The following is a 27,334-nucleotide window of genomic DNA, read 5'->3' on the forward strand; positions in this document are numbered from 1 at the left end:
TACACCTTGTACACACACGGCTCCGCTCCGTACACCTTGTACACACACAGCTCTGCTCCACACACCTCGTACACACACGGCTCCGCTCCGTACACCTCGTACACACACGACTCCGCTCCGTACACCTCGTACACACACGGCTCCGCTCCATACACCTCGTACACACACGGTTCCTCTCCGTACACCTCGTACACACACGGCTCCGCTCCGTACACACACGGCCCCCTCCGTACACCTCGTACACACACGGCTCTGCTCCGTGCACCTCGTACACACACGGCTCTGCTCTGTACACCTCGTACACACACGGCTCTGCTCTGTACACCTCGTACACACACGGCTCCGCTCCGTACACCTCGTACACACACGGCTCCGCTCCACACACCTCGTACACACACGGCTCCGCTCCGTACACCTTGTACACACACAGCTCTGCTCCACACACCTCGTACACACACGGCTCCGCTCCGTACACCTCGTACACACACGGCTCTGCTCCGTACACCTCGTACACACACGGCTCTGCTCCGTACACCTCGTACACACACGGCTCCGCTCCGTACACCTCGTACACACACGGCTCTGCTCCGTATACATCGTACACACACGGCTCCGCTCCGTACACCTCGTACACTCGGCTCTGCTACATCCACACTGTAAACCCCTCCTGACCCCACACATAAACTTCCCCTCATCCAGCACCATGACAACCAGCACAGCAGAGTCCTGCATACACTGAGGAGCTGATCATGTGACCCCTGACTCCTCCCCTCCATGTGACATCATCACAGGTCCTGGCAGCACAGAGCACCATATATCTGGTGTGCGGCTCTGCAGGTGGAGGTAGGTGCAGTCTCCATTACAGGGCGCAGGTGACAGAGCAGCCTGATGTAGGGAAAGGACCCTGAATGTTACAATGTGTCACTTAGCTTACTGGATGCAGCATCTCTGACGCAATCAGTTTCTAGATTTAGTAATGCAGCAGAGCTGAGAAAGTGCCCCCGCACACCAGGCTCTCTGTATACAATGTCAATAGACATTGAGGTGCTAATCTTAGGGGGACTTGGGCTCATGTACTGATGAGTCCTAGCAATCATCATCTCCTGAAGTTAAAACAAACATTGTAAGTAAACAACAGGTCAGACTTTGATAAAGACTTTGCTGAAATCTCAGTGTAAGGCTATGTTCACATGCTGCTTTTTTTCAGCAAAACTCGCTGTCTTGCAGTATAAAAACTGCTTCCAAAAAGGTGATGTGTGTACCTGTGTCCGTCGTCACGCATCAGATGCCAGGCAGTGCACTTCCGGTCATGCGCACTATGGATCGCATTCCGGCTTCAGAGAGGTCTAATGTGCATGACCCAAAGTGCCAGGAAATTTTCCATAAACAGATGTATGAGGACTAGGGATGAGCGGACTCATGGAACTTCTGGTGTCATGGGTGACAGACAGTCATGTGGTTTCTGGCCATAGAAGGTCACAGCGTCTGGCTGTACAGAATGTTCCCTGACTTTCTATTGTTCCTGCTGTCAGTACTCATTGATATTGGAAGCTTTCCTGCTGGATTTTCATCTCTTCCCCTTTAGGACCCAGCAGGAGCTCACCTTTCACCCAGCTGCTGATCATCAGTATTCTCTTGGTGCTAAAATAATCCCTTCTTCCCCAGACTTGTGCTCATCCAATCCGTCCCCTATTTAGGGCCCAGCACTAGGGATACCTAGGGTCAGGTATCCGGCTCGGCGCATAGGTGCGGAACCTATCTAGGGTGGTGAGGGACTCCAGGAACCAGCGTTAGGTTTGGTCAGGGGTCACCACCTCCCCCTTCCCGGCCTAGACACAGGGTCTGTCTTCCCTTCCCTTTCGCTTGGTACTTCTCCGTACCTGGCGGGACATTGGGTTTGCCGAACTTGACCCTGATATTCATTTAAGTCAATAGGGACCCAAACTTCTGTGTTGTAAAATGGCTTTTAAATGGACCTAGTAAGCGCAATTGCCCTGCAATCTTGTGGATATGGAATTAAAAAAACAACATGGGCTCACACCTATTTTTCATACCCAGCGCAGGTAAAGCTGACAGCTGGTGGCTGGTATTCTTAGGCTAGGGAGGGCCATGGTTATTGAGCCATCCCTAGCCTTAAACTAGCAGCCCGCAGCCATGCCAGAAGTGGTACATCCATTATCATTTCTAGTCTATGGGTACAGAAACAAATTGGATTCCAAGCAATCATTTTTTATGGATAAATTGCAGTTCTTTCACAAAAGAAACTGCAAATGGTATTGTAAATTATTAGCAGCAGTTGCTGTAAAAAATGGATTGCACTCTGATGACAAAGTGGAAAAAAAAATCAAACCAAGTTTTCTGGATGAAATACTGACTATTTTTTATAGCGTTGGCTGAACATCGTCGTGTGGCATCAGAGGCAGTTACTTCACAAGAAGAGAAAGGATCTGAGAAGAAAGCGAACGAGACTTCCCTTCACTGAATATGTATGAAAGGACTCCGGTCACATCCGGACTGCTGGAATAATAGGCTCCATACCAGAAAACAAGATGGCGGAGAGGATATTACACCTCACCCTAGAGATCCTCTTCCGGCTTACTGGAGAGGTGAGAGATTCTGATGACGTCACATTACATCATTCTTATCTATGGGAATAACAGATGGACAGAACTGGAGAGGTGAGGACTCTGGAAATGTCTGGAGTGAGATTTCTTACTGTGTCTCTCCATAACCAGGATTACACAGTAGTAAAGAAGACCTCTAGTGAGCGCTGTCAGGCCCCTGTGTCTGAGGGATGGGGAAGACCCCTGAGCCCAATCACAGGACCTCCACCTCACCCCCCGATACATGAGGACATCAATGACCAGAAGATCCTAGAACTCACCTACAAGATGATTGAGCTGCTGACTGGAGAGGTGACACTGCTGGGAATGCTGGGACATTATACAGTAACGCTATGAAGGGATCGGGGGTGACGGTATCATTGTATGTGTCAGGTTCCTATAAGGTGTCAGGACGTCACCGTCTATTTCTCCATGGAGGAGTGGGAGTATTTAGAAGGACACAAAGATCTGTACAAGGACGTCATGATGGAGGTTCCCCAGCCCCTCACATCACCAGGTAATAGACAGGACTAAATACACACGGCCTATAATTATCTATATGTAAGGAATGAATTCAGTCCCTGTATGTGTCTCCTCCAGTTCTATCCAGTAAGAGGACAACACCAGAGAGATGCCCCCGTCCTCTTCTCCCACAGGACTGTAAACAAGAAGACCCCGATGTTCCTCAGGATCATCAGGTAGATGGAGAGAAGGTGCCATGAAATCTCCCTATGATGTGTAGACGGCTGTGAAGGTCTTGTGCCCTGTCTTGTTTTATCCTCCAGTATTATATGTGTTATACTTGTGTAATGAGAGCGGTGGAGATGGCAGGATTAGAGCTGATCATAGATGGGACTTCTCCATCTGTCTGTGACTTTTACAATATTTGTTTTAGGGTGAAGATCTGCCCCATATTAATACTACAGAGACATATGTGAGGGGTGAGGAGCGGTGTAAAGTGGAGATTCCTACAGATGAAAGTGCAGGTGAGTCGTGGCCTCTTTAGTTACTTATTCACTGTTTGTTATAATTATGTGTTGGAATTATAGGCCTTTTATTGAATCCGTACTCTATTCTGCATCTCTGCCTCACACGCTATGCACTTATCCGGAGTTTAGGCAATTAAAGAAGTCCTTTCATAATATTTTTGGTTTAAATTGTATATATCGTTAAAAAGGGGCATACAAGCTGGACACAGCAGGGAATTATAATCCATTCAACACACAGGATGTGGCATCCTTTTCATTTTAAAAATCAAGATATGTATGAGTGACAGGCGTAGGCCTCTTGCTCCCAGAACCCTGGCACTACAGAAAAAAGACAATTTGGAGACCTTACTTAGATTTTCTACATTGCCAAAAATTAAGGTCAGGCAACAGGAAAAGTGGCAACAATTGGCACAGACTACAAATAGTAACCAGGCCTGAACCAACATTGCTACCTTCACCAGAGACAGCAAGATCACAGACAGACGTAGTCATCTTGCTTCCAGAACCTTGGCACTACACCATTCCATAGTTTGCACAGTCAGGGACCGGGGTGGCAAAGTCATTGGACATCCACGACTTGTTCATCTTTATAAAAGTAAGGTGGTCTACGCTTTCAGGAGACAGCTGGATGTGCTTATCCGTCAATACACCGGCAGCAGCGCTGAAGACCTGTTCTGAGAGAAAGCTGGCTGCGTGGCAGGCCAAAACTACCAAGGTATCCCTGGCGAGCTCAGGCACACCAGGGAAGTATCGTCCATGCAACACATAGGCATTCTAATTGTAAAAATCAAGAGACGCATGAGTGACAGGCATAGTCCTCTTTGATCCCAGAATCCTGGCAATACAGACAAAAGACAATTTAGAGACCCATATTTGAGTCTTGATATTTAAAAACATTGCAGGCAGACAGCTGCACAGTGGCATCAATTCCCCCCCATTCCTCATAGTGTGTTTGCACACCAGGAAATATGGTCCATGTAACACACCTGATGTGGGCTGGCATCTTCACTTTAAAACAATCAAGAGATGCATGAGTGGCAGGCGTAGGCCTCTTGCTCCCAGAACTCTGGCAATACAGACAAAAGACAATTTGGAGACCCATTTTGGAGTCTTGAGATGAAAAACCTTTCAGGCAGACAGCAGGTCAGTGGTATTAATTGCCCCCCCCACCCCCCCAATTTTCCCATAGTGTATTTGCACAGCAGGGAGGTATAGTCCATGCAACACACAGGATGTGGCCTTGGTGTCACTTAGGTAAAACACACCAGGCATGGTCACTTCCGTAGCAGCTGACGGGCTCTCGCTCACCCAGACTGTAGCGAGTAAACAAGTGGAAGTTATACAGTCGGAGACCTTTGTGATTATAGATTTGACAGTGATGCAGGAGGAGGAAGAAGCAGCAGACACAGTTGATTTGGCGACCTGTGGTTGGATAGGCCCAGTAGTCCACATGTTAGTGCAGTAAGATTCCCACAGTAATGCATGTTGCTTATGCATGTGCCGGTTCATGCATGTAGTAGTCAAATATTTAGAATTGTTGCCTCTACTGAGTTGTTGTTTACAACGGTGCAGATAATAAATGCTGGGTCATCCTTTGCGGTCTCAAAAAAGGCCCAGGCTAGGCAACCCTTCCTGCGAACTGCAGACCTGTCACTGCTGCTGGCCACAGCCAGAGTTCTGGCTGAGCATTTACTGCTTCTCATCATTGCATCACTACGTGTTTGTATGGGAATTGCCAATGTAACCTCCTTGGCTTCCTCCTCTTCTTCCTCCTCATCCTCATCAGCTGAACTACACAGCTGCATGCCTCTGGGTTCACACTAAGTGGGATCTACAACTTCATTGTCAGGCTCTATGTTGTCCCTCTCCACTTTTTTCTGACCTGACATCACATACCAGTACGCGTGCACCTCGGGTATCTGAGTCTCATCATCATCACCTCCACCCCTGGGGGTTAACGTCAGTTGATGAGGATCAGGATCCTGCTCAGACCCTACTTCGTCTGAGCCAGGATCCAACTGACAGATTTTGGTCATCGGTGCAGATGCTTTCTTCCTCTTGAGTTTGGTCTTTGATGCTTATGGGATAGAATGTGTGAACAGCTCTGCAGATTCGCCCATGTGTGGTTCCCCACAGTTAATTTGCTGGTTGGAGATTTGTGATGAATTGGAAAACAACTGTAATTGGAGTGGCACCTCTGAGGAATGAACTGTTTGTGATGTTGAGATGCAGGAAGAGGAGGAGAGGCCACTTGATGCAGCGGTTGCCATCCACTCTAGCACATGGTGTTTGTCAGCCACATTTGAAAGTTAAAACGATGTGCGGCTGCCAAAGAGATCTAGTGGAATAGGCTGTCCAGTAACAGAAATTGTTCTCATTTCTCTTGGGATAGGATGATCCGGTGTTTCCTCACTAGAGCTTTGACTAACAGAACTTGCCACACATACACCTACAACGCCCCAGCCATTCCCCCTTCCACCACAACCTCGCCGTGATTTACCACTTATGGTTAATGCACTTTTCCCCTTTCAAACAGATGTTTTGCAACCCTATGGCTATACCTGTCAGACACCTGACACAAAAGATAAATTATTTATTTATTGCCTGAGTTGGCAATATTGTCAAGGCACTAAAAAGTACCAATAACTAGAATGTGGTTCACTGTGTAATTTTGAGCAGACATTGAAAAGTGCCAAACCCTTTTTAGTTAGTTCACTGGCAAATTTACCGTAGCCAGTACTAACTAACAATACCTACAAATGTGATTGAGTGCATAATTTTGAGCAGGCTGTAATAAGTAGGAATTAATATTTAGATCCTTCACTGGCAACTCTTTAGTAGGCACTGACAAGTAGCAATCCCTATTTCTATCATTAAATGATGATTTGTGGCACACAGCTTTCCCTACATTACACGTCCTTATTCTACACTATTGTTCTTCTATTTTTCTCAACTACCTATCATTAAACCCCTAGCTAGCAAGTTAAGGAAAAAAAATAATGGCACCTCTCACATCTGGCATCTCCCAAGTCCCCACCCCCTCCACTCATTAAACACATCCCCCCATTCATCATACCGCACCACAATCCTATCCAAAAGTATAACATGTTATTACAAATGCATTTTTTTAAATGTGATCAGTGATTGAACAAAAGCTAACATTGCCGACTTGCGGAAAGTTCTCGTGTTACCGAGCCCGAACTAAACAGGCTAAGGCTCGTACCAAATTTGAAATTGGCTTTTAGCGCTGCCTGCTTCAGCAGTACAGTTTGGATCATGGTGAACAGGCAGTGGTAACAATAGATGGCTGAACTGGAGAACATTTGTGACAATTTTTTTTTTTTTACTTTTTAAAATGTTGCAATTGATGAATCGGCAGAAAACATCTGAAAACCCCAAATCACGACTGCAATGGTGAACGATAAAAACAAGAAAGTGCCATAAATGTTATTATCATTTCTGCGGTCAGTGATTGCATATGAATAGAGATGGGCGAGCACTAGAATGCTCGGGTGTTACTTTAACCCCAGTGAGAGCATCCAGAGCCTTTCACATCATGCAGTGAAGCAAGCTTATATTTTGTTATCTTTATTTCATGGACGACACATCCAAGCACCTGTGATACTCGGCCGAGCAGCGGGAGTAGCCGAGCCCAAAAATACTCGAGCGAGTACTTAACTCGCTGAACACTTGATATAAAGTCTTCAGTAATTGTATTATTACGTGGGATTCTTTATGATTTTACATAGGCTCTTATTCATTCCATTCAGTTCCCTACAACATTGGAGATCTCCTAAATAAGAGAAGGACGGGAAGCAACACTGACAAGACGGCGGAGAGGATATTACACCTCACCCTAGAGATCCTCTTCCGGCTTACTGGAGAGGTGAGAGATTCTGATGACGTCACATTACATCATTCTTATCTATGGGAATAACAGATGGACAGAACTGGAGAGGTGAGGACTCTGGAAATGTCTGGAGTGAGATTTCTTACTGTGTCTCTCCATAACCAGGATTACACAGTAGTGAAGAAGACCTCTAGTGAGCGCTGTCAGGCCCCTGTGTCTGAGGGATGGGGAAGACCCCTGAGCCTAATCACGGGGCCTCCACCTCACCCCCCGATACATGAGGACATCAATGACCAGAAGATCCTAGAACTTGCCTACAAGATGATTGAGCTGCTGACTGGAGAGGTGACACTGCTGGGAATGCTGGGACATTATACAGTAACGCTATGAAGGGATCGGGGGTGACGGTATCATTGTATGTGTCAGGTTCCTATAAGGTGTCAGGACGTCACCGTCTATTTCTCCATGGAGGAGTGGGAGTATTTAGAAGGACACAAAGATTTGTACAAGGACGTCATGATGGAGGTTCCCCAGCCCCTCACATCACCAGGTAATAGACAGGACTAAATACACACGGCCTATAATTATCTGTATGTAAGGAATGAATTCAGTCCCTGTATGTGTCTCCTCCAGCTCTATCCAGTAAGAGGACAACACCAGAGAGATGTCCCCGTCCTCCTCTCCCACAGGACTGTAAACAAGAAGATCCCGATGTTCCTCAGGATCATCAGGTAGATGGAGAGAAGGTGCCATGAAATCTCCCTATGATGTGTAGACGGCTGTGAAGGTCTTGTGCTCAGTCTTGTTTTATCCTCCAGTATTATATGTGTTATACTTGTGTAATGAGAGCGGTGGAGATGGCAGGATTAGAGCTGATCATAGATGGGACTTCTCCATCTGTCTGTGACTTTTACAATATTTGTTTCAGGGGGAAGATCTGAGCCATATTAATACTACAGAGACATATGTGAGGGGTGATGAGCGGAGTAAAGAGGAGATTCCTACAGATAACCGCCCAGGTGAGTAGTGGCCTCTATGTTTACTATTCACTGGTTGATAAGATTAGGTGTTCCACAGCAAGGAGTTTGACAAACAGATGTCTGTAAAGGCCCCTTTACACACTGAGACTTTTTAGCGATCCCACCAGCGATCTCGACCTGGCCGTGATCGCTAGAAAGTCTCTAACAGTCGCTGGTGAGCTGTCAAACAGGCAGATCTGGCCAACAACGCAGCAGCGATATGGACCTGCAGAACGACGTCGCTGGAAAGGGAACGCTAGCACGCCTATGGGCTGGGTTGCTGACGATGTCGTTGTAACAATGCGAAACACACTGATACATGCTGCGCAGTGGGAAACAAACGACAAAAGAATGGTCCTGAACGACTTGTAGCGATCAGCGACCTCACAGCGGGGGCCAGGTCGCTGATGCGTGTCACTCACTGCAATGTCGCTGGGAAGGTCGCTATTACGTTACAAAACCGGTGACGTTACAGCGATATCGCTAGTGATGTTGCAGTGTGTAAAGGGGCCTTTACCTTCTCATCTTACAATACCCTGCAGTGTGATTGCCTAGTGCTGATGTGTTTCTATGGTGACTAGAGACCTGACTATGGTCTGGTATCTGCCATATCACTCAGGCAATCAGATTTTGCTGGAGTTGGGGCCTGATAGGCTGACTTCCTGGCGAACACTGACAGGTTAGATAATTCCCTACAACATAGGTTGTACAGTGTATAATCAATGTGATCAAGTGATTGTATATTAAACCCTTCTCGCCATGGCCATTTTCCGTTTTTTTCTCCGCTTCTTCTAAGAGCCATAACTTTTTTTATTTTTTCATCAACACAGCCATAAGAGGGCTTGGATTTTGTGGGACGAGTTGTATTTGTGAAGTAAAACATTTATTTACCAGAAGAAGAGTGGTTAAGGGGCATCCAAGGAAGGGCTGATACAGAGAGCTCCGAAAAGCTCTGTTCGATTTCCACCTACGGTTTCAATGAGACATGCCTGCACCAGTCTGTAATGCTAGACATATGTGCAGACAAATAACATGTCTTGAAGTGTGGAAAGACTAAACCGCCCCTACTTTAACTCTACATAGTTGGGACCATAATAATTTGGAAGGTTTATTTGCCCGAGAAAACCTAACTAGGATCAAGGAAGTGTAATCTTCAGCGTCTGGAGGAGATATAAAATGCGGTAAAGGACATTCTGTCACGAGGGTACCACAAAGGAGAGTGATTCTTCCTATTTCTGGTGGCAGGAGATCACAGCACAGGGCTTCATACACACTTGCTCAGGTTAATATTGCTGGCTGTGCAGATTCTCTTTTATCCAGTGCTGCTAGGGTTAAGTAGATCCTCTGGTCTCCTGAAACTCTGCGTGTGAGCAATAGTCAGCTGTTCTCTATTGCTAATCAGCTCTGCTATATAGACTTTTCTCCTAGTTCAAGTAAACTGCTGGTGATATTTTTTGCTGTTCTTGCCTTTAGAGGGAACCTGTGAGATGAGGACTAGGAGGTCATTCAGAGAATATTTGCTGAGTGAAAGTTGTGTTGTTTTCCTTCCATTAAGGTACCGTCACACTAAGCGACGCTCCAGCGATCTCACCAGCAACCTGACCTGGCAGGGATCGCTGGAGCGTCGCTACACGGGTTGCTGGTGAGCTGTCAAACAGGCAGATCTCACCAGCAACCAGTGACCAGCCCCCAGCCAGCAGCGACGCGTGGAAGCGATGCTGCGCTTGGTAACTAAGGTAAATATCGGGTAACCAACCCGATATTTACCTTGGTTACCAGCGCACACTGCTTAGCGCTGGCTCCCTGCACTCCTAGCCATAGTACACATCGGGTTAATTACCCGATGTGTAGTCTGGCTATGTGTGCAGGGAGCCGGCACTGACAGCGTGAGAGCGGCGGACGCTAGTAACGAAGGTAAATATCGAGTAACCAAGGAAAGGGCTTCTTGGTTACCCAATATTTACATTGGTTACCAGCGTCCGCAGAAGCCGGCTCCCTGCACATTCAGTTGTTGTTCTCTCGCTGTCACACACAGCGATGTGTGCTTCACAGAGGGAGAGCAACAACTAAAAAATGGTCCAGGACATTCAGCAACAACCAGCGACCTCACAGCAGGGGCCAGGTTGTTGCTGGATGTCACGCACAGCAACATCGCTAGCAACAGCGCTGTTGCGTCACAAAAGTCGTGCCTCAGCAGCGATGTTGCTAGCGATGTCGCTTAGTGAGACGTGGCCTTTAGTCCTCTTTGGTTTTTGCCCTCTGGTCTGTTCCTCATTATTATCTCTTGTTGTTTGGAGTGCTTTTGTATGATTGCTGTTTATTTCTTTGTCGCTCCATTGGGAGACCCAGACAATTGGGTGTATAGCTTCTGCCTCCGGAGGACACACAAAGTATTACACTTTAAAAAGTGTAACCCCTCCCCTCTGCCTATACACCCTCCCGTGGACCACGGGCTCCTCAGTTTTATGCTTTGTGTGGAAGGAGGCACACATCCACTCATGCGTTCTCATACTTAGTTATGTCGGTTGGAAGAAAAGAGGGCCCCCACGGGGCCCCCGGCATGTTCCCTTCTCACCCCACTATGTCGGCGGTGTTGTTAAGGTTGAGGTACCCATTGCGGGTACGGAGGCTGGAGCCACATGCCGTCTCCTTCACCATCCCTTATGCGGCTCTGGGAGAAGTGGGATCCAGAGCGGTCATCCATTTGCTGGGACCGTGCTCCATCCGCAGCCCCTGGTGGAACCTGCCGGACCGGAGCCTCTTCAACCTCAGGGACCGGGCCCTGCAACTTAAAAGGTACTCTGTGTCCCCATAGGGGACTGTGCAGGGAGCGCACCTTCTTCCCGGAAGCCGCGGTAGTTGTGAAATTGAGGAGGCCGGTGGACTTCCGCGCCGACCGTGCCTGCTTGTCGGGCGCGGCCTCAAATTTAGTCCCCGGCTTCACCGCGGCCTAGTCGCGAAAATCCCGCCCCCGGGCCTGCCTGTCAGGGGTAAGGGCGGGATTACCGACATGACGTCGGATGTGAGGGCTGGAGCATCCTGCATGTCTTCCTCCCCCTCACTGACCACTGTGAGGACCCCAGATTCCCGCTCTTTGCTGGCGCCGCCCTCGGCCCCACTCCTCCCCTGAGAGCTCCGGCGGCCATTTTCTGGCATTCTGCCGGTGGATGCTTCTCAGTGAAGCAGCTCTGCAGCTCCGGGGGATCCACGACAGGGAATCTGGAGGACACACTCCGCTCGTTAGCGGTCGGTAAGCCACACCGGTCACCCGGTGCTGGTCCCCCTAGGGTGCCGGAATAGATACATATATATATATATATATATATATATATATATAATAGATATATATCTGTTCGGTCAGGCTGTATACCCTTTTCCCATATACCTTCAGTGGTCACTCTCCTAGGAGACAACAGCATGTCGTCCACAAGGAGCAAAGCTACTAAGGCACAGGTTTTTTTCGCGGCCTGTACCTCTTGTGGGGCTATGTTACCTGCGGGTTCCACCTACCCTCACTGTGAGCAATGCTCGACTCCTGCCTCGCTTGCTCAGCCGGAGCCTCGGGCACTGGTGGGCCCCTCGGCTCATGTAAACCTCCCTGCTCCCCCTGAGCAGGCTGCAGGGACAGAGTCACCGGTATTGGCCTCTTTTGCTGAGAAACTCTCTCAGTCACTTTCCCAATCCATTGCACTGTCTATGGACAAATGGTCTTCTAAACTCCTTGAGGCATTGCAGTCCAGACCGGACCTTCCACAGGCCCTGGCCCCTGTTAGCTTGTCTCCTCCAGGCCCCTCTCGGTCCGCGCCGCAGCGCGCTCCCAGGTTGGCCCCTAGGTCTCAGGCGGAGGACTCCTGCCCGGACCGCAGTCCCAGACCGGCTAAGCGGTCTCGCTGGGACTCTTCCCCGACTTCCTCACGCTGCTCGGGATCCCAGCTTGAGGACTCTCAGGAAGACGAGGCGGACGTGGGAGCTCAGGGCTCTGACCCTGACTTCGCCCTTAACCTTGATACACCTGAGGGGGACGCCTTAGTAAATGATCTTATCTCGTCCATCAACCAGGTGTTGGATCTCTCACCTCCGCCTCCTCCTGTAGAGGAGTCGGCGTCTCAGCAGGAGAAACACCAGTTTCGGTTCCCCAAACGTACGCGCAATACGTTTTTTGATCACTCTAACTTCAGGGATGCTGTCCAGAAGCCCAGAGCGGTCCCGGACAAGCGCTTTGCTAAACGTCACACTGACACGCGTTACCCCTTTCCATCTGAAGTCGTTAAGGGTTGGGCTCACTCTCCCAAGGTGGATCCTCCAGTCTCCAGATTGGCTTCTAGGTCCGTTGTGTCTGTTGCAGATGGCTCATCCCTGAAGGATGCCACTGACAGACAGATAGAGCTCTTGGTGAAGTCCATCTATGAGGCCACGGGCGCGTCTTTCGCCCCAGCCTTTGCAGCCGTGTGGGCTCTCCAAGCAATCTCGGCTTGTCTGACTGAGATTAATGCTGTCACACGGAATTCTGCTCCGCATGTTTCGTCTTTGACCTCTCAGGCATCAGCCTTTTCGTCCTACGCCATGAACGCCGTCCTGGACTCCACTAGCCGTACGGCTGTAGCATCTGCTAACTCCGTGGCAGTCCGCAGGGCCATGTGGCTGCGCGAATAGAAAGCAGACTCGGCTTCCAAGAGGTTCTTAACTGGTTTGCCTTTTTCTGGCGACCGTTTGTTTGGCGAACGATTGGATGAGATTATTAAGGAATCCAAGGGAAAGGACTCCTCCTTACCCCAGTCCAAACCTAAGAGTCCTCAGCAGAGAAAAATCCAATCGAGGTTTCGGTCCTTTCGTCCCTCCGCCAAGCCCCAATCCTCTTCGTCCAACAGGCCGGAGAAAGGCCAGAGGAACTCCTATGCGTGGCGGTCCAAGTCACGCCCCCAAAAGGCCGCAGGAAGCACTGCCTCCAAGACGGCCTCCTCATGACTCTCGGCCTCCCCTAGCCGCATCCTCGGTCAGTGGCAGGCTCTCCCGCTTTGGCGACGCCTGGTGGCCACATGTTCAAGACCGATGGGTGAGAGACATTCTGTCTCATGGTTACAGGATAGAGTTCAGCTCTCGTCCTGCGGTTCGTTTCTTCAGAACCTCTCCACCCCCCGCTCAGGCCGACGCACTTTTTCAGGCAGTGGACGCTCTAAAGATAGAAGGAGTTGTGATCCCCGTTCCCCTTCAGGAACGTGGTCGCGGATTTTACTCCAACTTGTTCGTGGTGCCAAAAAAGGACGGGTCATTCCGTCCCGTTCTGGACCTCAAGCTACTCAACAGACATGTGAGAACCAGACGGTTTCAGATGGAATCTCTCCGCTCGGTCATCGCCTCGATGTCACAAGGAGACTTCCTCGCATCGATCGATATCAAGGATGCTTATCTACATGTACCGATCGCACCCGAACATCAACGTTTCCTGCGTTTCGCCATCGGGGACGAACACCTTCAGTTCGTGGCATTGCCTTTCGGCCTGGCGACAGCCCCACGGGTTTTCACCAAAGTCATGGCTTCCGTCGTGGCGGTCCTGCACTCTCAGGGCCACTCGGTGATCCCCTACTTGGACGATCTCCTAGTCAGGGCCCCTTCTCGGGTGGCGTGTGAACAAAGCCTTACCGTCGCTCTGGCGACTCTCCTGCAGTTCGGGTGGATCATCAACTTCCCGAAATCCAAGTTGACACCGACCCAATCACTGACTTACCTCGGGATGGAGTTTCATACCCAGCAAGCGTTAGTCAAGCTACCGAGCGACAAACAGCTTTCTCTGCAGGCAGGGGTGCAATCACTTCTTCGGAGTCAGTCACACCCCTTAAGGCGCCTCATGCACTTCCTGGGGAAGATGGTGGCAGCTATAGAGGCAGTGCCGTTCGCGCAATTCCATCTACGGCCACTCCAATGGGACATTCTCCGCAAATGGGACAAGAGTGCGGCTTCCCTCGACAAGAACGTCTCTCTTTCCCTTGCAACCAAAACATCACTTCAGTGGTGGCTCCTACCCACATCTCTGTCGCGGGGAAAATCCTTCCTACCCCCAACCTGGGCTGTGGTCACCACGGACGCGAGCCTGTCAGGTTGGGGAGCTGTTTTTCTCCACCACAGGGCTCAAGGAACCTGGACTCCGATAGAATCGTCCCTTCAGATCAATATCCTGGAGATAAGGGCAGTATATCTAGCCCTATTGGCTTTCCATCGGTGACTGGAGGGCAGGCAGATCCGAATCCAGTCGGACAACGCCACTGCCGTCGCCTACATCAACCACCAAGGCGGCACTCACAGTCGTCAAGCCTTCCAGGAAGTCCGACGGATTCTGCAGTGGGTGGAAGCCACAGTCTCCACCATCTCCGCAGTTCACATCCCGGGCGTAGAAAACTGGGAAGCAGATTTTCTCAGTCGTCAGGGCATGGACACGGGGGAATGGTCTCTGCACCCAGACGTGTTTCGAGAGATCTGTCGCCGCTGGGGAACGCCGGACGTCGATCTCATGGCGTCACGGCACAACAACAAGGTCCCGGCCTTCATGGCACGGTCTCAGGATCACAGAGCTCTGGCGGCGGACGCGTTAGTCCAGGATTGGTCGCAGTTTCGACTGCCTTATGTGTTTCCCCCTCTGGCGATGCTGCCCAGAGTACTACGCAAGATCAGATTCGACTGCCGTCGCGCCATTCTCGTCGCTCCAGACTGGCCGAGGCGGTCGTGGTATCCGGATCTGTGGCATCTCACGGTGGGTCAACCGTGGGCACTTCCAGACCGCCCAGACTTGCTGTCACAAGGCCCGTTTTTCCATCTGAATTCTGTGGCCCTCAACCTGACTGTGTGGCCATTGAGTCTTGGCTCCTAGCGTCTTCAGGGTTATCTCAGGATGTCATTGCCACCATGAGACAAGCCAGGAAGCCAACGTCCGCCAAGATCTATTACAGGTCTTGGCAAATCTTCTTATCCTGGTGCTCTGATAACGGTTTTCCTCCATGGCAGTTTGCCTTACCCACTTTTCTTTCATTCCTTCAATCTGGAATGGACAAGGGTTTGTCCCTCGGCTCTCTCTAGGGCCAAGTATTGGCGCTCTCCGTGTTTTTTCAAAAGCGTCTAGCCAGGCTTCCGCAGGTCCGCACGTTCCTGCAGGGGGTTTGCCACATGGTCCCACCTTACAAACGTCCGCTGGAACCCTGGGATCTTAACAGGGTTCTGTCGGCTCTTCAAAAACCACCTTTCGAGCCGCTGAGGGATGTCTCTCTCTCACGTCTTTCGCAGAAGGTGGCCTTCCTAGTGGCAGTCACATCACTTCGGAGAGTGTCTGAGCTCGCAGCGCTGTCATGCAAAGCCCCCTTCCTGGTTTTTCACCAGGATAAGGTGGTTCTGCGTCCTGTCCCGGAATTTCTCCCTAAGGTGGTATCCCCTTTTCATCTCAATCAGGATATCTCCTTGCCTTCCTTTTGCCCTAATCCAATTCACCAGTGTGAAAAGGATTTGCACTCTTTGGATCTAGTGAGAGCACTCCGGTTCTACGTGTCTCGCACGGCGCCCCTGCGCTGTTCAGATGCGCTCTTTGTCCTTGTCGCTGGCCAGCGTAAGGGCTCTCAGGCCTCCAAGTCAACCTTGGCTCGGTGGATCAAGGAACCGATTCTCGAGGCCTACCGTTCTTCCGGGCTTCCGCTCCCTTCAGGGCTGAAAGCCCATTCTACCAGAGCCGTGGGTGCGTCCTGGGCATTGCGGCACCGGGCTACGGCTCAGCAGGTGTGTCAGGCAGCTACGTGGTCTAGTCTGCACACTTTCACGAAACACTATCAAGTGCATACCTATGCTTCGGCAGACGCCAGTCTAGGTAGGCGAGTCCTTCAGGCGGCGGTTGCCCACCTGTAAGAAGGGGCCGTTTTCGGCTCTTTTTATCGAGGTATTCTTTTACCCACCCAGGGACTGCTCTTGGACGTCCCAATTGTCTGGGTCTCCCAATGGAGTGACAAAGAAAAAGGGAATTTTGTTTACTTACCGTAAATTCCTTTTCTTCTAGCTCCTATTGGGAGACCCAGCACCCGCCCCTGTGCCCTTTGGGCTGGTTGTTCTTTTGTGTACACATGTTGTTGATGTTGAATTGTTCTTTTGGTTCATGGTCTTCAGTTCTCCGAACATCCTTCGGATTGAATTTACCCTAGACCAATTTATAAGTTTTCTCCTTCCTGCTTTTGCACCAAAACTGAGGAGCCCGTGGTCCACGGGAGGGTGTATAGGCAGAGGGGAGGGGTTACACTTTTTAAAGTGTAATACTTTGTGTGTCCTCCGGAGGCAGAAGCTATACACCCAATTGTCTGGGTCTCCCAATAGGAGCTAGAAGAAAAGGAATTTACGGTAAGTAAACAAAATTCCCTTTTTTTCCCCTGTCTGTCTAATCCTCTCTGTATCTTTAACCTAGAGCGGGACTAGTGTTCCTGCTGCCTTGCATTATACAGAATTAAGCCCAGGGAAAGACAGGGATAGGCACGTGATCGGTGACTGGGTGAAAAAACCTTTATAGGTACATTAGGGAGTGCAGGGAACAGTCTCAGGTGAGTTTAGGAGGTGACTCTGCTCTCCTTTGCCTAGCGCAAGGGCCCACCTTTCTAATGTGTGTTGCGGTGCTCAAAGGGGGTTCCCGTGTACCTGGCAAAACCCTTGTAGTCACTGCGTGACACATTTATTTTAAATATATCACATCTTCCAAACCACGTAAAGTAATGTTTAGACCATTTTGCACAATCCTCTATCTTTAATAGTCTGAAGTAAAGACAGAAAGTTAAGTTTAGAAATGGAATGGTTTGCTGGAGAGATAATGCCCAGGTATTTCAAGGATTGAGATGACCAATGGAGTTTAAACAAGTTTTATAACAAACCGTCCTAGTTGGGAAATTAATATTTATAGTTTCACATTTGGATGATAAGTAAATTTTGAAGATATTGGCCGAGCGTAGTAGAGAAGTTGTAGCATTAGCAACTTACCTCCCCGGCTGGGTCTCGTTCTACCCTGCTGCCGTGTTGTCTCCCACGAGCTCTACAGCCTCCTTCCCTTCCCGGGCCCTACACATTCCACACAGAGTTCCTGGGAGTTCACGTAAGATGTGCATGCGCATACTGGCCTTCCTCTTAAAGGGCCGATGTGCCATTTCCCGGAAATGGCTCTCAGTCTATGGCTGAGAAGCACTGTGTATTTAAAGCATCCTCCCATAAGGGGAGGTGCCTGCGCAACGCTCCCATTTAGTCAGTGCCCTGATAGTTGTCAGGTCCTGTCACCCCTGTGTGAGTCACCTGTACCTGAGTTTTCCTTCCCATACCTATTATTCCTGTCGTACCTGCTTGTCCAGACTGCCTCAGTCATCCCGCCTGTACCTGAGTCCGTCACATATCCTAGCGTCAGTTGCCACAATCACAGTCACTGCCCTGAGAATGGTACCTGGCGTCCGCATTGCGGTAGGTGCTTAGTTAAGCCCCTCCCACTAAGAGGTAGGCCCGGGTCCCCACTGTGGCCCAGTGAATCCACTAATCCTGCTTGCTGCCCCTACACTGGCCGTGAACAATACAGAAGTGATGTTGAAGGACCTGTGGTGTAATCAAGTACAATGTTGGTGGTGTGACTAAGTAAAAAAAAAAAGAATTATGTCTGAACTTGAGTGACAGTGATTGATCCCAGCAAAAGCTCCACCCCTATGACTGAAACCTAAGGTATTTACTGCATTCACATAAGCATATCAACAAACTGGGGGTGGTTTAAGATTTCCCTTTAAGTAGGGAGGGAAGACGATAAGTAGAATCTTTCGGTAGGATCTTTCCCTTCTTTATGTATTCCAGTGATATTAGCATTTTACGCATCTTTAGGAAACGGCATGGTAGAACAAATGGGTATACTTGTAATGCCTGAAAGAAAAGGGGAGAATAAGTAATCACTATTGACTGTAGTGGAATTCTTAACTGCCATGTTTTACAATTCGCAGATAGGGCTCTCTAAAGCAGAGGTTCCCAACTCCAGTCCTCAAGGCACACCAACAGTGCATGTTTTCAGGATTTCTTTAGCATTGCATGGGTGTTGGATTCAGCACCTTTTCAGGTGATTAAATTATCACCTGTGCAATACTAAGGAAATCCTGAAAACATGCACTGTTGGTGTGCCTTGAGGACTGGAGTTGGGAACCTCTGCTCTAAAGCAATAATAACATCATCACTCTTCAGTGATGGGAGGCCGAAGTTCCTTACAGTGCTGGCCAAAAGTATTAGCACCCCCGCAATTCTGTCAGATAATACTGTTTCTTCTTGAAAATGATTGCAATCACAAATTCTTTGGTATTATTAACTTCATTTAATTTGTCTTCAATGAAAAAAAATGAAAAAAATTTGTCAAAGCCAAATTGGATATAATTCCATACCAAACATAAAAAAGGGGGTGGGCAAAAGTATTGACACTGTTTGAAAAATCATGTGATGCTTCTCTAATTTGGGTAATTAACAGCACCTGTAACTTACCTGTGGCACCTAACAGGTGTTGGCAATAACTAAATCACACTTGCAGCCAGTTGACATGGATTAAAGTTGACTCAACCTCTGTCATGTGTCCTTGTGTGTACCACATTGAGCATTGAGAAAAGAAAGAAGACCAAAGAACTGTCTGAGGACTTGAGACTCCAAATTGTGAGGAAGCATGCGCAATCTCAAGGCTACAAGTCCATCTCCAAACACCTGAAAGTTCCTGTGTCTACGGTGCGCAGTGTCATCAAGACGTTTAAAGCCCATGGCACTGTGGCTAACCTCCCTAGATGTGGAAGGAAAAGAAAAATTGACGAGAGATTTCAACGCAAGATTGTGCGGATGGTGGATAAAGAACCTCGACTAACATCCAAACACGTTCAAGCTGCCCTGCAGTCCGAGGGTACAACAGTGTCAACCCGTACTATCCGTCGGCGTCTGAATGAAAAGGGACTGTATGGTAGGATACCCAGGAAGACCCCACTTCTTACCCAGAGACATAAAAAAGCCAGGCTGGAGTTTGCCAAAACTTATCTGAGAAAGCCTTAAACATTTTGGAAGAATGTTCTCTGGTCAGATGAGACAAAAGTAGAGCTTTTTGGGAAAAGCCATCAACGTAGAGTTTACAGGAAAAAAAAGAGGCATTCAAAGAAAAGAACACGGTCCCTACAGTCAAACATGGCGGAGGTTCCCTGATGTTTTGGGGTTGCTTTGCTGCCTCTGGCACTGGACTGCTTGACCGTGTGCATGCATTATGAAGTCTGAAGACTAACAACAAATTTTGCAGCATAATGTAGGGCCCAGTGTGAGAAAGCTGGGTCTCCCTCAGAGGTCATGGGTCTTCCAGCAGGACAATGACCCAAAACACACTTGAAAAAGCACTAGAAAATGGTTTGAGAGAAAGCACTGGAGACTACTAAAGTGGCCAGCAATGAGTCCAGACCTGAATCCCATAGAAGCAGTATTTTTTCGCAGTGGTACGCGCCGGTACGGCGTACCGGAAAATCTGAAGAGCACCTCTGGCTCTGTCCACATGGCTAATTTGTAAACTATACAAATTAGCCATGTGGAGCGAAGGAACAAGCCAGAGGCGTCTCCAGGGGGCGCTGTCGGGCTGCCTGATGCGGCGGTGTGGAAGTCTGCCGGGGTGGGAGCCGCTATTCTCTGAGCGCAGCTGTCACGTTGACAGCCGCACTCATAGAAAGTGCAGCGTGCGGCTCTCACTGCTCAATTGTCCTAGTATCTCTCAGACGCGAGGACAATTGAAGCGGTGACACCGGCGCTGACTTCCGGGTCAGCGCGACGTCTGTCATGTGATCAGGTCAGCTGATCAGACTGCTGACCTGGAAGCCAGCGCCGCAGCGCAGAGGCGGCAGAGAAATGCTGAGAAGTGCTCCACTGTGGAGCTGAAGAAGACACAGACGGAGGAACATTATGGGGTAAGAGGGGAGTATTTATGACACCGTATGGGGGGGGGACTATTTGTGGACACACTATGGGGGGACAGAGGGTGAGGGAGGGAATCATCTGCACACACTATGGGGGGAACAGAGGGTGGGGAGGGGGCAATATGTATATACACAGTATGGATGGGGGGGAGGGAACTATCTGTGGACAGAGTATGGGGAGAGAGAGGATGAGGTTTCATGCATGGGGAGAGAAATGATGAGGGGTGATGTATGGGGAGAGGGAGGATGAGGTTTCATGTATGGGGAGAGATGATAAGGTTTCATGCATTGGGAAAGAGAGGATGAGGTTTCATGCATGGGGAGAGAAATGATAAGGGGTGATGTATGGGTAGAGAGGATGAGGTTTAATTCATGGGGAGAGAGGATGAGGGGTGATGTATGGGGAGAGAGAGGATGGGGTTTCATGCATGGGGACAGAGGATGAGGGCTGATGGATGGTGAGAGAGAGAATGAGGTTTCATTCATGGGGAGAGAGGATGAGGGGTGATGTATGGGGAGAGAGAGGATGAGGTTTCATGCATGGGGAGAGAGGATGAGGGGTGATGTATGGGGAGAGAGAGGATGAGGTTTCATGCATGGGGACAGAGGATGAGGGGTGATGCATGGAGAGAGAGTGCATGGGGACAGAGGATGAGGGGTGATGCATGGGGAGAGAGAGGATGGGGTTTCATGCATGGGGAGAGAAATGATGAGGGGTGATGTATGGGGAGAGAGAGGATAAGGTTTCATGCATGGGGACAGAGGATGAGGGGTGATGCATGGGGAGAGAGAGGATGAGGTTTCATGCATGGGGACAGAGAGGATGTGGAGCGAACTAGAAAGAAATTTTGAGGACACAGAATAAAGAGTGACATGGTATGAGGAGCAAGTGGGCAGGATGGGGAGTGAGGTGGAAAAGTATATGGACACACAGGAGGTAGTGAGGAGACAGGAAGGGATGAGAAGAATGTGGGGGGCACAGAATAGAGACTGTGTAGTGGAGGGGGGTGGTATGGAGAGGGGGCAGAATGGGAGGACAGTGTGAGGTTATAGCAAGGAGGGGGAGTGTGATAAGGGCACAGTATAAAGACGGTGCAGTATAAGGGGACACAGTGTAAAGGACACTGTAAACAGTAGGCTCAGTTTCGAAAGAGGGAATATGGAGGGCATGTACCATAAGAGGGACAGTGTGGGTCATATTTTGTGCAGAGAATACTGGGGCCATTATTTATTCTGGGGCACTGCGTATGGCAGATATTTTTAAGTAGAAGTATTATAATCATTCTGCTATTTTAGGGGCATCGTGTCGGGATGTGTTACAGAAGACCGGAGAAGATGGAAATCTGCAGAGACGAGATGTGAATGTGAAAAGTCATCATGGCGTCAGGACAAGATGAAGAATAGAAAAAAATGACTAGAGACAACGTCATCTATAAGGTACCTGAATGTAAATGTTTATTTGTGATACTGACTATGTCTCATCATTAGGCCTGGTTCCCACTTGCGCATTGCTTCTGATGTGAGCACAATGGGACCCCCACTGATCAGCTGATTATGGTGCAGGTGTCCGGAAATGCTTATTTCTGGATCTGCTCCGTCCTCTGTTGGTGTCCACGGCCGGGTACTGCACATTCGCCTCATTGATTTTAATAGGAGACTGCTGCCACTATCAGAAGACGGAGCAGATCCAGAACTGAGCACTTCCGGCCACCTGCCACCGCAGGCACCTAGAGCAGGGAATTGGCGGGGTTGCCAGGTGCCGGACCCTGACTAGTCAGACATTGGTGACCTATCCTAAGGAAAGGTCATTAATGTTAAAGTAGTGGACAATCTCTTTAATAAAGTCTTGTGCCGTCTGACAAGTTAAGGCTATGTGCGCACGTGTGCGCTCTGCACCGCACCGAAAATGTGCGCTTCAGAGCGCAGCTGAAAAGCTGCGTTCTGAAGCGCATGATGCCGGCAGATTTGTGCGCTCTGCATGCTGCCTCTCCCTATAGACAGCATGCAGAATGCACGAAAGAAGTGACATGTCACTTCTTAGAACGCAGCGATTCGGCAAGCAGCCGAATCGCTGCGTTCTAACGCAGCGTAACTGCATGTAATACGCACACGTGCGCACATACCCTAAGGGTTACTATGTTTTTATTTATGTTAGGAGCATTAAAGGGGTTTTCCAAATTTGTGATGAGTCTGCAGTCACTCTGTGTGTCACTCTGTGACTGCAGCCTTCTGAATTCTCACAGTGCGCACACTGCACACTGTCAGGATTCTCTGGTGCCAGTGGTGAGAGTGGGAGGTTATGAAGCTGCAAATATGCGATTTACATACATGTGGTCACGTGCTGAACAGACATGCTCATTGAAAATGAATTGACTGAGGCTGGACACATCAAACCAGAATGTGGCCAGAAGTGTAAAAATCTCATACTTGTGCTCACATGATCGTCCACTCTCTCCACTGGCACCGGCACACGCCTCAGAGATGCGTACCAGCAAATATTTTTTTACAAAAAAAGCACTGCATAGAACACCTGCTCAAAATGGCAGTTTGGAGAAGTCACCCTTCAAATCTCATAGACCTGGAGCAGTTTGCCAAAGAAGAATGGTCTAAAATTCCAGGAGAGCATTTTAAGAAACTCATTGATGGTTACCGGAAGCGGTTTTTCGCAGTTATTTTGGCTAAAGGTTGTGCAACCAAGTATTAGGCAGGCTTTACACGTTGCGACATCGGTAATGATATATCGTCGGGGTCACGTCGTTAGTGACCTACATCCGGCGCTGTTACCGACATCGCAGCGTTTAAACCCTAGGAGCGACGACCACCGATCGCAAAAACGTCAAAAATCGTTGATCGATGACACGTCGCTCCTTTTCATAATATCGCTGCTGCTGCCGGTGCGATGTTGTTTGTCGTTCCTGCAGCACCACACATCGCTGTGTGTGAAACCGCAGGAACGACAAACATCTCCTTACCTGCCTCCACCGACAATGCGGAAGGAAGGAGGTGGGCGGGATGTTACGTCCCGCTCATCTCCGCCCCTCCGATTGTATTGGCCGGACGCTTAGAGACGTCGCTGTGACGCCGAACGCACCTCCCCCTTGAATGAGATATTGTTCGGCAGTCACAGCGACGTCGCCGACCAGGTATGTGCGTGTGAAGCTGCCGTAGCGATAATGTTCGCTACGGCAGCAATCACCACATATCGCATGTGCGACGGGGGTGGGTGCTATCGCGCTCGACATCGCTAGCAATTGTTAGCGATATCGCAGCGCGTAAAGCCCGCTTTAGGCTAAGGGTGCCAATACTTTTGTCTGGCCCATTTTTGGAGTTTTGTGTGAAATGATCAATGATTTGATTTTTGTTTCATTCTCTTTTGTGATTTTTCATTCCAAGCAAAATAAATAAAGTTAATAATACCAAAGAATTTGTGATTTGCAATCATATTCAAGAAGAAACTGAGTATTATCTGACAAAATTGCAGGGGTGCCAATACTTTTGGCCAGCACTGTATATAGTCTTAAATATGATTTCAGAAGTAGCTCTTAATAGTGTCAGTATTGGACTTATGAATGGAGTATAGAGAGGTATAAAAATCCTTGAAGGAAGAGGCAAAATCTCTTGGCATCTGTCACAGTTCTCTCCCTATTTTTGGAGACTAATGATAGCCTCTCATCTCCATTGGGTTATCCACATTTAACCCCTTCAGCCCCCGGGCATTTTGCATTTTCCCGTTTTGTTTTTTTTTTGCTCCCCTTCTTCCGAGAGCCGTAACTTTTTTATTTTTCCATCAATGTTGCCATATAAGGGCTTGTTTTTTGCGGGACGAGTTGTACTTTTAAATGAATCCATAAGTTTTACTATATAGTGTACTGGAAAACGGCAAAGAAATTCCAAGTGCGGAAAAATTGCAAAAAAAGTGTGATCGCACAATAGTTTTTGGGATGTTTTATTCACCGTGTTCACTATATGGTAAAACTGATGTGTCATTGTGATGCCTGAGGTCGGTGTGAGTTTGTAGACACCAAACATGAATAAGGTTACTTGTATTTAAGAGGTTAAAAAAAATTAACAAGCTTGTCCAAAAAAAGTGGCGCATGTTTTGCGCCATTTTCCGAAACCCGTAGCGTTCGCATTTTTTTGGATCTATGGCTCAGTGATGGCTTATTTTTTGCGTCTCTAGCTGATGTTTTTAACTGTACCATTTTTGCGCAGATGCTACGTTTTGATCGCCTTATATTGCATTTTGCGCAAAATTTGCAGCGACCAAAAAACTTAATTTTGGCGTTTGGATTTTTTTTTCGCCGCCGTTTACCAATGAGATTAATTGATTTTATATTTTGATAAATCGGGCATTTCTGAACGCAGCGATACTAAATATGTATATATTTTTTATTTTTTTTAACCCTTTAATTTGCAATGGGGTTATTTTTTTTTTTTAATTTTTGAAAACTTTTTTTTTTTTTACTTTTTTTTTAATTTTATTAGTCCCCCTAGGGGGCTATAGCGATCAGCAATCTGATCGCTCTGTCATATCTCCAGATCACAGCTACAGAGCTGAGAACTGCAGATGTGGTGCTTTAGGCGGGCTTTGCACGTTGCGACATCGCAAGCCGATGCTGCGATGTCGCACGTGATAGTCCCCGCCCCCGTCACAGCAGCGATATCTTGTGATAGCTGGCGTAGCGAAAATTATCGCTACGCCAGCTTCACATGCACTCACCTGCCCTGCGACTGTCGCTCTGGCCGGCGACCCGCCTCCTTCCTAAGGGGGTGGGTCGTGCGGCGTCATAGCGATGTCACACGGCAGGCGGCCAATAGCGGCGGAGGGGCGGAGATGAGCAGGATGTAAACATCCCGCCCATCTGCTTCCTTCCGCATAGCCGCCGGCGGCAGGTAAGCTGATGTTCCTCGCTCCTACGGCGTTATACACAGCGATGTGTGCAGCCGCGAAAGCGAGGAACAACATCGTACCTGTCGCTGCAGCATAATTATGAAAAAGTCGGAGCCTGCAACGATGATACGGTAACGACGCTTTTGCGCTCGTTAATCGTATCATCTAGCATTTACACACTACGATCTCGAAAGTGACGCCGGAAGTGTGTCACTTTCGATTTGACCCCACCGACATCGCACGTGCGATGTTGCAACGTGCAAAGCCGCCCATACTTTCAATGCCGGCTGTATTCCGGCATTGAGAGGAAATGACTCATGTTAGCTACAGGCGTCATTACATGACCCTGTGCTACCATGGCAACCACTGAAAGTCACGTCATCATGTCACGTGACTTCTGATTGGGGCGGGGTAAGTCACTGTAATGGCGGCGCACATATACATCTCTCTGCCAGATTTTGGCAGCGAGATGTAACGGGTTAATAATCGCGGGTGGAAGCGATTCCACTCTTGATTAGCAGGCACACATGTCAGCTGTTGAAAACAGCTGATATGTGCAAGGATGGCCGCGACCTGCCCACGGCAGGGGGTGGGGATTAACTGCACAGGATCCATGGCGTACCCAGTACGTCATGGGTCGTTAAGGGGTTAAATCTGGTTTAGTTTCTTTCAGTACCTTTAATGGTTAATGTCAGTTTTCTGCTGGTAGCTTCTCCAGCAGACTCTGCTACAATTGTGGTCAGCTGCACCTGTTTTGTAGACGCACCCCCTTTTGCTTAAGCAGCCAGGTTTCCCAGCAAGCTTTGCTGACTATACAAACCACATACAATCACATACAATCACATTGTTGATGTTTTTTGATGTCCTGCTGAAGGAGACAGTGATCTCCGAAACACATTGACCTGAATAAAGAATAAAGAGATGGAATAATCAACATTGGTTCCTCTGGTGATAGCGCGGCATACACCCAATCTCCCCCCACTTTATGTATACACAGTTTTATAACTCTGGTTGTTCTAGCCATGTAAATACCAATGTTGTGTACATTTTTTTTGTTTACTTTTTTCTTAACACAGAACCTGCGTTTTTAATGGCAAAACGGGTTTTCATGGGTTTTTTTAATGCATTTTTTATTACATATTTTATATCCTTTTTTTCTTGTTCACTTAGTCCCATTGTGGGACATGAATATGTTTAACATGTCATGTTCTCACTCACTCTGCTTTTTAGACTCTGCTTATAACTAGGTCTAAGAAGCTACCTTACATCAGATGCCTTCAGAGTGTTATGGCAGCAATAGTCACCTGAAATTACAATCGCAGGGGATTTTTACACCCTTTTAACCATTTAAATGTTGCTGTTCCAATTAACACTCTAAGGCTATGTGCGCACACTGTGTCTTTTTGACGCTGCGTTTTTGTGCGTTTTTGGGCGCTAAAAACGCACAAAAACGCACCTGCGTCGAAAAAACGCGGCAAAAAACGCACGCGTTTTGCCGCGATTTGGTGCGTTTTTTTGCTGCGTTTTGCTGCGTTTTTGCTCACTGCGTCTTTATGCGTTTTTTATCAGTGAACAAAAAAAAAAGGTCTGATGTCATTTCCTTCTTCAATGTGTTCTTCATTCTCCACTAGTGTATGCAGAAGAGCAGACAGCTGCAGAATTACAAGGCTCAGCATACTCCATCCAATAGTGTATGCAGGAGAGCAGACAGCAGCTGCAGAACTACAAGGCTCAGCATGCTCCATCCAGGACTATATGCTTGAGGGAGAGTCAGGGGGAGCAGACCTACAAGGCTCAGCATCCTCCTTCCAGGACTGTATGCAGGATTTCTTTGCCCCCCCAAACAAAAAAAATGACGTGGGCTTCGCCATATTTTTGTATGCTAGCCGGGTACAGCAGGCAGGTACGGGCTGCCCCCAACCCCCAGCTGCCTATTTGTACCCGGCTGGGAACCAAAAATATAGGGAAGCCCTTTTTTTTTTAAATTATTTCATGAATTTCATGAAATAATTTTAAAAAAGAAATGAC

The 27,334-nt window shown here is 48.5% G+C and overlaps 2 protein-coding genes across 2 annotated transcripts in view; both read left to right on the plus strand.

Annotated features, from left to right (window-relative positions):
• Window positions 1–27,334, plus strand: part of LOC142312392 (uncharacterized) — a 98,850-nt gene that overhangs the window by 66,292 nt on the left and 5,224 nt on the right.
• On the plus strand, window positions 2,392–3,108 carry LOC142312391 (oocyte zinc finger protein XlCOF29-like). Its single transcript, XM_075351335.1, has 2 exons — window positions 2,392–2,606; window positions 2,736–3,108. The coding sequence occupies exons 1-2, from the start codon at window positions 2,550–2,552 to the stop codon at window positions 2,958–2,960; spliced, it is 282 nt and encodes a 93-aa protein (XP_075207450.1). The 5' UTR covers window positions 2,392–2,549; the 3' UTR covers window positions 2,961–3,108.

This window comes from Anomaloglossus baeobatrachus, chromosome 5 (assembly GCF_048569485.1).
Source record: "Anomaloglossus baeobatrachus isolate aAnoBae1 chromosome 5, aAnoBae1.hap1, whole genome shotgun sequence".
Classification (NCBI taxonomy): Eukaryota; Metazoa; Chordata; class Amphibia; order Anura; family Aromobatidae; genus Anomaloglossus; species Anomaloglossus baeobatrachus.